The 14,431-nt window shown below is 43.9% G+C and overlaps 1 protein-coding gene across 2 annotated transcripts in view; it reads right to left on the reverse strand.

The window, feature by feature from the left end:
* The window catches only part of KCNH1 (potassium voltage-gated channel subfamily H member 1), a 370,040-nt gene that overhangs the window by 323,441 nt on the left and 32,168 nt on the right, over positions 1 to 14,431 (reverse strand). For both annotated transcript variants that reach the window (XM_064594125.1, XM_064594126.1), the window contains one exon: positions 1,503 to 1,631. In XM_064594125.1, coding sequence (XP_064450195.1) covers positions 1,503 to 1,631 — 129 coding nt within the window. The remainder of the gene's footprint in view (positions 1 to 1,502; positions 1,632 to 14,431) is intronic.

The following is a 14,431-nucleotide window of genomic DNA, read 5'->3' on the forward strand; positions in this document are numbered from 1 at the left end:
CTACTAAACAATACTTGCATGTCACCCAAAAATGTTCCAGCAGTGGTGAGAGGCAAACAGTCTGACTCAACCAACATTCTGACTCTTTACATTTTGAAGACAAAACTTACAAATGTCAAAATATGTGACTGCCTTTAATATTTTATGAGTTTATTCAGTTAAAAACGCAAATGGCCTTTCTAGAGGGTAGCAGGATGACACTTAATCATGAGTGAGTTTATCACCGTGGAATCACTATTTGCCCTCAGAAATCCTCAAGTCAGAAACCAGAAATCAGGGAATCACGAACCTGCAGGAAAAAGAGGAGACTGCAGGAGTCTGAGGCGCTGGTTGAGAAACTTTACATCTGCTGCTGTCTTGAAACCAAAAGGCGGGCTGTACTTGATTTACTGGGTTATCAGATAGTTAAAAAAATATATATATATGATGCACTGGTATACACAGCGTTGTGCTCTGAACTTTATAAATGTGAGCCTCCAAATGTGCTAGAGGACACAGCCCAGGAGAGCATCCACAGAATGCTTTATATTTCCTCCTATAAGGCACATGTAACAATCACAATTTTGTCACATCAAGAATTATACTCCCCAATTTGACTTCTCCCTGGACTCCACTCACATCTCTCTGCTGCATCTCAGGAAATGGCAAGGAGCAGAGTTCTCAGAGAGAGAGATGGAAAAATCAACCACAGAGCCAAGAAGCACTGCAACTAAGAAGAGCTATGGCCTCTTGGTTACCTTGCATGCACGCTACGGAAGAGGGCGCGTGACACCCCCGAACCCCAAACCTCTGGGGATAACATGCCATCTTTTGTGCATCTGATTAGCTTGACCTCTTCAAGAGGACTGTTGTTCTAGAAATCCTGAGCCCTCTCCTTCCTTGGCCCCCAGTGTTATTCAAAGAATACATGCACATGATATAGCTGAAGTGAGCACCATAATCCGTGGTCACAAGCTGATTAAATGACCCATATGGATATGTTACTTAAGACCCTGGCCTCATTAATACCGCGTTTCCAACAAATTCACAAGCCACAGACTTAATCAACCACAGAGGTAGAGATGTGTTAAAATCTACTTTAACAATCTCGAAATGCAAGAACTCAGTCAAATCCAACAAAGTTTACATACAAATAAGATGCAGGTGGTCAGGGACTGCCTCATTTGGGTGACTGACATCTGTCATGGGGACACTGGAAAAGATTCTGCTGATACCAGAGGGGCCAACTCCCTTCTTCTAGTCTAATCATTACTGGAAAGGGTTACTCTAAAAAGGTATAAAATGGATTCAAATGCTTTCCTAAATAAAGCTTTTTTTCCCTCCCCTTCTCCCCCTTAATACATTCCAGAATGATACAATGCTTTACCCAACACAAATTAAAGTTTAAATCTTGATCTTTGTGCAGAGATTGCCTTGGCAACCTCAAATTCTCTGGAATGGGAGTCACACCACAGGATAAAGAAAACCGCATAAATGTATTAGTACAAATCAGAATTACAAACCTTTACATGAATCATCCTCAATCGGCTGTTTGAAAGCTGTTATATCACTGAAAGTGCAAAGAAATAAAACCACTTTATCCTGTTCATTTCGAATTGGAGCAATTTTCACAAAGAACCACACAGGTGTCCCTGCAAGAAATATCAAAAGGTTGGTCAGCAATTTGCATTCTCATGTGAGGGGTGCTGGAATAAAAACTTGGGAATGAACAGGTACAAATATTAATTCATTTTTAAATGGTTTCATTCCTTTAGGTGCTGGGATATCATACCATGAATTCCTCTTCTTGCTGGGATAAAAAACTTTCACAGTGACTATTTGGCAGGGATTTTCTTCGGTTCAAATATTTTGTAAGTGTATATCTCTTAACCCTTGCAAAATGACTGGAAAATGGGTTGAAAATCCCTCCTAATCTTATGGAAGTTACTAAGGTACAGAAACCTAAATACTCACTCTAGTGACCATGCAGTAGACAAGTAAAGAGTAGGGACGAGGATGGGCATTGCCAACCATGGCCAGCAAACCACTGCAAACTCAAAATTTCCATTGCTAAAGGGCCCCAGTGTCAAAACCCAGTTTGGGCATCCATCAATTTGACTCACATGCTCAATCAACCATGGGCCAGAAACTGTATTTCTAAGTCTCTCTCCCCAAATTAAAAACCCAAAAGGTCCAAAGCAATGGGGCAGATGACAACGTGCTGAAAAAGGAAGAGACCCATCACAATCATTCTCCCAGCAAAGCCTCCCTCAAAAAAGAAGGTTTCCAGGGGGCTTTGGGCTGTGTTTACATTAGTGCTTTAGGAAGCTCAACCCCTGTGTTTCAACTTCCGATCCTTATTCCTGAGCGAAAACAGGGAATACATGAGCTCTTCCAAAGCACTGCTCTAATTCACACAACAAGAAGGTGGGCAGGACTCATCTGACTAACTTTTCCAAGAGGGCACCCACTCAGGTATCTATGGCTAAGTATCTATACAAAGTCAGTGTCTGGCTTCCAAAAAAGAATGAGGGAAAACAAGTGTTTTCTACCTATAGAAGACATCCTAACAAGCCACACCAATCAACTCTGTGATGCAAAATTAAATGAGACACAAAGACATGGTAAGTTCTTCTCCATCTAGTTCTCACATCCCAGGTCCTTAAACAGCACCTGGGATATAAGGACTTAACTATTTGCTGAATTTTGCAGAACTGGGATAATACTTTACATGCTATTTTATTTTATTTTATTTTTAAAGACTTTATTTATTTATTTGACAGTGAGAGAGAGAGAGAGAAAGAGCGCACAAGCAGGGGGAGTGGGAGAGGGAGAAGCAGGCTCCCTGATGAGCAGGGAGCCCGATGTGGGGCTCGATCCCAGGACCCCGGGACCATGACCTGAGCCAAAGGCAGACGCTTAACTGACTGAGCCACCCAGGTGCCCCTTACATGCTGTTTTATAACCATTTTCAAGTTAAAATACAGTAAGTAGTTCTCCATGTTAAGAATTAGAGAAGCTTCCTGGGGCGCCTGGGTGGCTCAGTCGGTTAAGCGTCTGCCTTCGGCTCAGGTCATGATCCCAGAGCCCTGGGATCAAGCCCCGAGTCAGGATCCCTGCTCAGCAGGGAGCCTGCTTCTCCCTCTTTCTCTGCCACTCCCCGTTTGTGTGCGCTCTCTCTCTCTTTCTGTGCGTCAAATAAATAAATAAAATCTTAAAAAAAAAAAAAAGAATTAGAGAAGCCACCTATATACCAGGTACTGTGTTCAGCATTTTACATGTATTATTTTATCTCAAGATAGCAAGCAAACAACTCATTGAATCTTGGGAGATGTAAATAAATCCCCAAGGGGTACCTCTAGGTCTCTCTGCAGGGAATCACAGCAAACTCCATACTATACTACAACATGGACAGACAGACATCTGTGATTGACCTTAGGATTAACCAATCCAACTTAACAATAACCAGCTTACATATCTGGCTATACCACTCATTCATATAGAAGCATAAATAACCATAAAATATACAGTCAAGCAGGCAGCAAATAGATCAGACGGGAATATATTCTGCTTAAATCTTCATTATCTATACATTCATCCATAGCTAACTTTAATCCTCTGCCGATTTTCCTGTTCCGTAATTTTCAGCTGCCAGTTTCTGGGTGCTCTTAGAAGACAAACAGGTTATAATGTTACCTGAAGAAAAACATGTTTTGAAAGAAAAATCCACCATACAAAAATCACACATAGCATTCTAAAATCAAGAAGAATATGGCCTTTGAATCACCTACTGTTTTTGAAAGGTCTGTGTTACTACCCCTCCCAGGTCGCTGCTCAGAACCTGTGGGATTTAAAACCATTTTCAATTAAGCAACAGAAAACTCAAAATAAAGCATCACACCAATTGAGCCTACGTACCCACAGTCTTCCCTTATATCCTAGCTGGTGAGACAAAAAGCAAACAAATCAAAAAAACATTTTCTTTCTGCTCTCAAAAAAAAAAAATTACTTAAGCAATTTTTTTTCAGATGGTAAACCAGAAAACACTGCTAATTTATCAAACCAGTAAGGAATGAGAGGAGATGCCCCCCACTCATGAGGGCTAGTCCCAAGAGCCCCTGGAACCGTAACCTTCCCAGCTGCCACCTACGGGCCATCCACTGCGCTCTATCAGCTGGGGCCCATGCCTGTGAAATTTTCGAGTTGGGACTGTGTCATCTAATCTTGATATTCCATTTATGACTCCTGGGATTGATGATGTACCCCACACCTCCCAGATCACGAGAGCCTACTGGTGGGAGGCCTTTTTCATTTTACTACAGTTCAAGCTCATCTTGAATTCTGCCCCCACCCCCCCATTTCTACAGGTCAATCTGTTTAAAGCTGTGTGCTTCTCTCCACCAAACTGAGCCCAGTGCTTCCTCTAGAAACATTCCCTGATTAAACACATGCTATTCCGGTAATTTCTTTTCAGGAAATACATATGAATCTGATACCAAAAATTCATATAGTCAGGATGCATGGCCTTAGAGCATGTCTCCAGCTCATCAGTTGGGCTTATTGAGGGAGGGAACCTCATACTCCCTGATCTGGTGTTTCCGGGTGGAGAAACAGATCTCAAAGGAACTCTCGGGTCTTTTCCCTGGGTTGGTCATTCAGGGGTTAAGAACTGGACATGTGTAGCTCAACCACTTCTCTTCATCTGCTTTCTTAGAGATGAATCCGCACACCCACACCCTGCTCTGCTTCACCATTCTATAGGTGTTAGGGGAGAAGACAAAAGGGCAGGGGAATGACCAATAGGAGGAGAAGCCTGCGGTTCTCCAGGGCTACCTGTGCTGGGTGGAGAAGTCTGTCTGATTCTAGGATTCACTTTTAGAAACTTACTTGCACTTTTAGAAAGTTACTTGACCACATACATAAAGTACATTCTCTAGGATCAGCTTTGCTGGTCAAGAAGGGGAAATTTTAACCTCCATTTGCCTGAAGACTGAATCTCTCTCAATTGCTTCTGATCACAGGCAAGGAAAGAAAGTGCTAAGTGATGTTTCCCTTCCAACCGTAACAGGGGCGGGCTCTTTCCTTAAATAGACCACAATTCACTCTGGGGCAAGAGATCTGAGGTTTCTCTGTCTCATCACCCTGCAGCCCTGTGTAGTGCAATGTTATACATAGGGTCACATGAGGCTATTACATCGCTCAACTCCAGGAGGCGCCATCCTGGAATTGGGAAACTCAACGCCCTTGGTGGGGCAGCTACTCTAGGGATACCTGCTGAGTTCCAAAGAAGTAAATCCTACTTCCAGTGTCTTCAGAGTCACTCAGACCTGTCTCTCTCCCAAATTAGCATTCCTTACACACTCTAGGAAAGCAAGCAGAATGGGCTTAAATTTTCATTTCTGCAATTCTTTCAAAGGAGAACATGAATCCCACCTAGGTGGCACAGACTAGTAATTTCAACCTTTTACTCTCAAGAGCAAAGCAATTTTAACTAGTGAAACATTACTCAAAGTCTCAATATATGAAACATGTCCTTCAAGTGAACGCAGGCTGCCCAGCGCCTGGAGCCCCACTCACTCAGCTTCTCTTCCACCCCTCTCGATGCCCCCAGGGATAGTCAGGAGCCCTTTGGCTCCATTTAGATATAGACCTGCCCAGAGGCAGAGGTCAGGGCAGGTGGCCTCCAGGGATCTCCCCGAGAGAGCCCAGATTCTGGACTACAATTCATTCCAACAAGATAACAAGAGGCATTGCAAGCACAAATATTCACACCTACAGACACAAAATCAGGAAGACGGGGTTGAAATTCTGCCTCTGCACCCAAGTGCCTACAGTGGGCAAATTGAGAAAAGCAAGTATTTGATGTCCTGTTTCTGCAAAAAGGACAAAGGGTGAATGATAAATAAAGGAAGATCAATGCACAAATCCAGGAAAAACATAGCAAAGGCTTATGGCAAAGGCAGGTGCTGCTGGGAGAGCCCGTCTTTCCTGGCTGAGGGTGCCAGTGGAGGGGCAGCTCCGGGTCAGGCCCCTCCTCCTGCTCACTCTGTGATCTGTGATTCTCATCCCTTACTAGCTACCTCGGGTCATGTAGTAATGAACCTGACAACTTGACATGGCCATCGGGTTTCTCAACCCCAGCAGTCAGATAACAAAAAAGCAAGGCTCGGCTATACAAGAGATTTTTTTGGCCTCCGTTAGGCTTCTTCCTACCCTGGTACTCTCCGTACCCAGGCAGCCAGGTATCCAAGCCATATTCAACAGCAATGGAATTGAACTCCAATCACTGGCTCATGGGAATGGCTGCAACGTGTTGGGCCGTTCAGATGACAGGTCCAGAAACTAGACTAGGGAATGGCAGCCTCCCCTAGGAAACTGACCGGTTGGTCTCAGGGCACCTTCACTGAGACAAATGACAAGTCCAGAGAGTCTGAGAGAACAACAGTGAGAAGCAGTGGCCATTGGCCATTAGAACATCTGACTGGGAACCCCAAGTCCCGGGTGTGAGCCCTATCTCTTAGCTTACCATAAGCCTTGGCCATGTCACCTCCATCTCTTAGAATCAGCTTCCTCATTTGCAAAATGGGGATAATAAACCTACTTTAGATTCAGTAAAAATATATAGATGTCTGATACATTCCTCCCTTCCTTTTAAATTTCTCCCCTGTAAGATTGAAATGTTCGATCTTACCTCATAGGGGTGTTTGGATGACTTAAAAGAGAATGTATGTCAAGGTGTTTAATGAAACTCCAGAGCTGCTTCTACCTGTTCTGAGGAAGAGCACCAGTCTCAGACATGGGGGGGAAGCTAGAAAAATCAATGCTTAAGCTTCAACTTAATTAAAATGTGATGGAAGACCAAAACGAAACACAAAACCTAAAGAAATGGAGAGAGCTACGTTGTTTGCAGATGAGAAGATTCAATTTTGTAACATGTCAAACCTCCCCATTTAATATATAAATTTAATGCAATTTAAATCAGAATCTCAATTGTTCTTTTTTGTTTGTTTTTCTCAGTTTGATGAATTGAAATTCAATTCAAGTAGAAAAATAGAGGTAGAAGAACAGCCAAGAAATCTTTGAAAATTTTTGAAAGAAAAATAATAACAAGGACTATCTCCCACAGTTGACCCTTGAACAAAACACCTTTGAGTGGCGCATGTCCACTTATACATGGATTTTTTTTTTCCTTTTAGAAAGATAATTTTATTTGGAATGAAAATACAGAGCCTGTCCCTCCCACTTCCTCCAGGGAACATGGATTTTTTTCAATAAATACAGTACTGTAAATGTATTTTCTCTTCCTTATGATTTTCCTTGTAACATTTTCTTTCCTCTAGCTTTCTTTAAGAATAAGGTGTATAATACATATAACATCCAAAATATGTGCTAACTATTTATGTTATTGGTAAGGTTTCCAGTCAATGGTAGGCTATGAGTCGTTACATTTTGGGGGAGTCGAAAGTTATACCTAGACTTTCAACTGCAAGGGTGGGGGGCTGACACCTTAACCTTGCCTTGTTCAAAGGTCAGCTGCCCAATAACTAAGAGCCATTGGCACCAGCCCTAAAACAAGCAACAATGAAAACAACAATATCATTTATTAAGTGCTTACAGTGGGGTCCAGTCCTGACACATTATGGCCAACTTCTTACAGCAACTCTGCAAGATGGAGTTGCGACTGCATTATCCCCCATTTTAAATATGGGAAACCCCAGTAGGAGAGCATTTTAACCGAACTCACATAGCTAATAAGTTACAAAAGACTCCTGGAAAAGGAGAGGAGAGAAACAAGCTCATGAATGTGTGAGAATCTAGCATCTAAAAAAAGGACCTTTCAAATTAGAAGGGGAGAGCTAGATTCTTTCATACATTGTACTGAGACAACTAAATAAGCAATGTGGAAAATAAATTCCAAATGGTTTAATGTTTTAATTTATTATTTATTTATTTATTTATTTTTAAGATTTTATTTATTTGACAGAGAGAGACACAGGAAGACAGGGAACACAAGCAGGGGGAGTGGGAGAGGGAGAAACAGGCTTCCCGCCGAGCAGGGAGCCCGATGTGGGACTCGATCCCTCCATCCCAGGATCCCGGGATCATGACCTGAGCCGAAGGCAGACGCTTAACGACTGGCCACCCAGACGCCCCTGACTTTATAAATGGTATTTAAAAAGTCTAATTAAAAAGAAAGACGTTTTAAATAAAAATATTTTTCAACACAGACTCAATATCCCTTACATATAAATAGCTCCTAGCACTGAATAAGTAAAAGACAATCCTTTAGGAAAATGGGCAAAATATGTTGGTTTTCCTATGAGATTCATCTCCACAACTAGACTGTAACCTCCTCAAAGGCAGAGTCCGTTTCTTATATCTGGATCTCTTTGGCTCAAACTCATAGGCCTACGGTAGGTACTTAATAAGTATCTGGCTGGCAGCTTTTCCTTGCTGGATTGGCACAACTTTTCCTGAGCTTCTCTGATGTAGAAGCTGATCCAGAGGTCCCAAACAGGAGGCTGCCCGCCATGCCACAAACTGTGGAGTCAGTCACATGCCGTGGAGTGTTACCCAGAGAGTGTCCTGCTTTCACTCAGAGCTGATACTTCATGATTTTCTTGTTTGAAAAATGGAAAAACTAACTGACTAGCACAAGAATGACCACCTAAATATTTACTGAATGAGTCCAATAACGATGACTGTTACTGATGTATGAAAATTATCTAACTTACGGAGAATGAGTTAAGAAATGATAGGAAACACATAGCACCGGGGCGCCTGGGTGGCTCAGTCGTTAAGCGTCTGCCTTTGGCTCAGGTCATGGTCCCGGGGTCCTGGGATCGAGCCCCACATCGGGCTCCCTGCTCCGCGGGAGGCCTGCTTCTCCCTCTCCCATTCCCCCCGCTTGTGTTCCCTCTCTCACTGTGTCTCTTTCTGTCAGATAAATAAATAAAATCTTTAAAAAAAAAAAAAGGAAACACATAGCACTACTAAAATGCCCAGTTTATTCATCAGACTGTCCTACAGAAAGAAACCTTTCAAATCATCCCTCCTTCAAGATACATAATAGTATACCACACACTCATTCCAAAGCACACCAGGAAGCCTTCTGCTAATTACTCCCAACTCCCCAAAACTGGGACAAACATTAATTCTTATCAAGAGAAGATTCTTTCTATAAAGTTGTCCTTGCACATACTACTAAAGAATGGGAGAGGGGAAAAGCCAATTTATTAAGAGTTTATGAAAAAAAAATCGATAAGAAAATCACCAGAATTAAATAGAAGATATGAGCAAAGAATCTGAACAATTAACATAAAAAGGATAATTTTAAACGGATAGTAAATAGGAAAAAGTACTTCAGTCTCACTAGCATTAAAAACACTCATTAAACAACAAAAAAAGTTTAATTGGAGGCAATTTGATCGTTTGAAAGTTCTACTGTTCAGTGCTGGTGTAGTGCAATCAGTCAGACGCTAGAAACCTGCAAGTGAACTTGGGAATGGGTTCAATTCTGAAACACTGGCAAAACATCTCAGGAACCTCAGTTCACATTCTCTGATATGGTAATTCTCAACTTCTAGGAAATATTTCAGAATGCCAATAAATATTTTTACATGAAGATACTCCCCTCATAAATATCCAACAGTGGAGGAAGTACTAATGAATTCTTTCTAAATTATAGTTATGGGGAATTTTAATGAGGAGGATATTTTTATGATAGAAGATTAAATATATGTATGACTTCAAGTTGCATACACATCAAAATCTCAATTATGTAACATGTGCAAGGCAAAACCTAAAAGGAAACACACCAAAAAGTTTATAGCAGAGTAAAATTGCTGAGTCTTTGGGGTGATTGTTTTCCTTCCCATGTTCATGTATTCTCCATAGTAAAATAATTCAATTTAGAAATCCGAGAAAAAGGGCGCCTGGGTGGCTCAGTTGGTTAAGCGACTGCCTTCAGCTCAGGTCATGATCCTAGAGTCCCGGGATCGAGTCCCACATCGGGCTCCCTGCTCAGCGGGGGGTCTGCTTCTCCCTCTGACCCTCTTCCCTCTCATGCTCTCTGTCTCTCATTCTCTCTCTCAAATAAATAAATAAAATCTTAAAAAAAAAAAAAAAGAAATCCGAGAAAAAATTAAAAATTCTTTTAGATGATGACATTTCACATTTTAAAATCTCAACAGGAGTGCCTTTGCCCCATGGGACTCTATACACCTTCAAAATGCTGAACATTTCAGTCTATTGAACTAGATGTTTTGAAAGTAGCAGCAAACTCTGCCTCCTCCCTCCCTCTTCCCGCCCACGTCTGCGCAGTCTGCTCCTCGGGGGCATCACCAGCCACCTGGGCCCCACACCGCTCCCACCTCGGCCCTGAGGCCCTCGCTCTGAACCACACGCTTCTCTTGCACTCATCTGTTTCTTGGTAACTGCCAAGTTCCTTCCAAAGTCACTCAACAAACATTCACCGAGCACCTGTGTGACGCTGGGCTCTGTGCTAGATACTTGGCATGTTTTCCTTCAGTCCAGACAAGGAGCTCCTGACGGGAAACACGATGCTTCCTGCTTCCTGGGCACTGCCTGGGGCTCGGCAGACTGAGGGGAGAGCCAGTCAATGGGCACCAGTGACAAAGTCCCCATACTCAGTCCTCCCGGTCCTGGAGGAGACATCCCTGGACATCTCTCCTTCTCAACTGCCTCTGCCCCCTTCCTCCCAGCAGGCCGAAACCATCTTGTCACCAGGTCATTCCTAAGTGGGCCCCTGACCTCCAGTCTCCTAGGCTTTGTTCCATCTCCTCACTCTACTGGAGCCATCTTTCTAAAATGTAAATCTGATTATATACTTAACACCCCTCACCCCCGCCCTCTTTCCCGAACACTGCTTTTTTTTCTTTTTTAAGATTCTATTTATTTTACGAGAGAGCCAGAGAGAGCACGAGTGGGGGGGGGAGGTAGAGGGAGCGAGAGAAGGACAAGCAGACTCCCCACTGAGCAGGGAGCCCGATGCGGGGCTCGGTCCCAGGACCCTGAGGTCATGACCTGAGCCGAAGGCAGAAGCTTAACGGACTGAGCCACCCAGGCGCCCCCCAAACAATGTTAAGGCAAATTCTAAACTCTTTAATGTGGCTGCATTACTGGCCCTTCCTAATCTCTCCAGCCTCAGTGGTCACCCCTTATCGATTTACATATTTATGGAATTACTCCATGAGTTTGGGGGAGAATTTGCTATGTGTCAGGCATGCTGGGTGCAAGGGATCCAGCCGTGAAGGAGACACACCCTGTAGACACCAAGTCAGTCTTCACCATAGCTGCTTTCTGTCCTTGCTGCTCAATGTGGTACACGCACCCGAAGTGCTGCTATCACCTGGGGGCAGAAGCTCGGACCCTTCCCCAGACCTACGGAAGAGGACGAGTACTGCAATTGGCAGGTAATCTCCCATGCATGTCAAAGTCTGAGAAGCCCTGCTTTGGGTCTCTTGAAACTTCAGTGCATTTCATCAGCCTGGGCTATTCTTTGCCCTTCCTCTGCCTAACTCCCACCATCTTCAGTTTCTGCAGAGATCTCCTGTCTGGGAGCATCTGGGTGGCTCAGTCGTTAAGCGTCTGCCTTCGGCTCAGCTCATGATCCCAGGGCCCTGTGATCGAGCCCTGCATCGGGCTCCCCGCTCCGCGGGAAGCCTGCTTCTCCCTCTGCCACTGCCCCTGCTTGTGTTCCCTCTCTCACTATCTCTCTGTCAAGTAAATAAATAAAATCTTAAAAAAAAAAAAAAACAACTGCATTTTTCAAGAGAGAATGAATCTGTTTTAGCCCCTTTCCATTCTTTGCTGGGTGCCCAGTTAAATTTAATGTTTGATATGGAACTATGGAAACAAAATTTTGGTCCTATCCCATACTTTCTTCCAATTACAAAATCATGAAAATCACAAAACTTACAAGAACACATTATTTCCTTTGAAATTTCTCACCCACAAAAGTTGAGCGTGTTTTACTTTCTACTGAATTAAGATCAGGCCTAACAGATAAACTTACACAAATGTCAACATCATTATTGTAACATTAAAAATATTATCCTTGGGGCGCCTGGGTGGCTCAGTCCTTAAGCGTCTGCCTTCGGCTCAGGTCATGATCCCAGGGTCCTGGGATCGAGTCCCACATCGGGCTCCCTGCTCGGCAGGAAGCCTGCTTCTCCCTCTCCCTCTCCCCCTGCTTGTGTTCCCTCTCTCGCTGTCTCTCTCTCTGTCAAATAAATAAATAAAAGCTTTAAAAAAATTTTTTTGGGCACCTGGGTGGCTCAGTCGTTGGGTATCTGCCTTCGGCTCAGGTCATGATCCCAGGGTCCTGGGATCGAGCCCCACATTGGGCTCCCTGCTCAGTGGGGAGCCTGCTTCTCCCTCTGCCTCTGTCCTTCTCCCCTGCTTGTGCTCTTGCTCTCAAATAAATAAAATCTTTAAAAAAAAAAAAAAAGCACAGAATTCAGTGTAAATGTAAAAATTCCCAGGCTTAATAAATAATTTAAAGTTTCTAAATTCCTTAGGAGAGGATGGGATTTGGAGGAGTTTGGAGGCAGTGAACAGGTTCCTAAAAAGAAACCAACACTATCTGCATCAATTTCATGCTTCCTGTTTTCTGTGCAGGCTTAGCCTTGTATGGAACTCCCACTAGCCTTCTAGACATCTTTGTGTAAATTAGAAAGAGAAGCTCCTTCCTCAACACAGATGTAATGTTAGGTACAGTGCATGGAGGATTCAGCAAGCAAACCATAAGTTGGTTTCCAGTTGCCCTCTACACAGGGAATAACCTCCACAACCATATATGCTGGCCCTGCCTTGTACCCACAGTCTTGGAAGAACGGCCAGGACACTGGAAACCAGGTCCTGGCTCTGCATGACCTTGGGTAAGGAATTGGAACTTCTTATACAATGGGCATAAATAACATCAGCCATGCCAACTTCACGGGGCTTAGAGAATCAACATTTTAAAATAGAGTGGAGTCCTATCTTCGACAGAGTTTATTTTCTCAAGCCAAAGCGTAAGGTAAAAATCACATATGACCACAATTACTCTTAAAAATTCTTTACCACCACCCTGGAAGTAGAGCCCCATGCCTAGGCTGTCATGCCCCCTTGGAGACTGGCATGCATCTCTTAATACGCCTACTGCAACCTCAAAGCAGGGAAGAGATGCCCGTTCTGTGGCAGGACATTAGTTGAACCAATTGGCTTACACGCGTGGGCCCTGTCTACCTAAAGTACAGAACTTCAGCTATAAGAAGCACCTTCAGTGCACAAGACGCTCATAATACAAGGCCTTCAGCCCCGGGGGACAACTGAGGGAACGGCGGCTTCACCTCCCCCGTCGCACACTTCCTCTGGGGTACATGCTCCCTAAAGGGAATGGCAAGTGAGATCACTGACTCAATTTAAATTAAGTTTCCCCTTCTCTCCTTTGTGTGCCAAACACATATAATTTCAGCAAGTTAAATGCACAGTCTAATGAAGCTTGAAAACTCTGAAGCAAAATATAAATGCAAAGCATTATTTTTATGATACACCGACCCAATTAGTCTGCTGTGTCAAGGGGAAACCCACACTGTTCAGTACGCAAAGCTCCCAGCATGGAAAACCTTGAACTTACTCCATTAGCTCGGGGCACATGGACACAGCAGCTCCTCCCCATGAAAAGGCCAGTGTGCTCCTGGTAAGAGCCGGTGCTCTGGGTTGTGCTCCCCATGGTGAAGGACCAGCATAGAGCCATTTACAGTCTTTCACCCTGTTCCTCTCCTGCCGAATAGTGGGGTAGGAACTCAACCTACTGGCTGAAGGAGGGAGACGAAGCAAGGCTCCACGCAAATAAGAAAGCTACAGGACCAACCCTCTTGGATTAGCTGATGCCCCGAGCCAGTCTCTCATCAGCTTCAGCACATGGCACCAAGCAAAGGGTGCTCTCAGCTGCCTGCTCCAACACTCCAGACTGAAGACCCAGCTCCTTGCAGATGAAACATGTGCCCTTTGCTTTCCAGAGCAAAATGTGTCACTCTGAATGCCACCAAGATAAACACGTAGCCTCATGGGCCATCTGAGCCACTCTGGAAACGTGCTATTGAACCTATGACCTACCATCCAATCCTACATATAAAGAACAGAATGCTTTACAGACAAAATAGTTTTTGGTTGTTTTGTTTTTTAAGATTTTATTTATTTATTTGACACAGAGAGAGAGCAGGAACACAAGCAGGGGGAGTGGGAGAGGGAGAAGCAGGCTTCCCACTGAGATGCGGGGCTCGATCCCAGGACCCCGGGATCATGACCTGAGCTGAAGGCAGACACTGAAAGACTGAGCCACCGAGGCACCCCAATATCATTTTTTAAAGCCAAAAACACAGCACTACTGGACATCTCTGCAGCCCCCACTATGGCCATATACCCCACTGGCCCATACGTCCAA

This window comes from Mirounga angustirostris, unplaced genomic scaffold (assembly GCF_029215605.1).
Source record: "Mirounga angustirostris isolate CCGP_5_RB_7025 unplaced genomic scaffold, mMirAng1.0.hap1 SCAF_6, whole genome shotgun sequence".
Lineage (NCBI taxonomy): Eukaryota > Metazoa > Chordata > Mammalia > Carnivora > Phocidae > Mirounga > Mirounga angustirostris.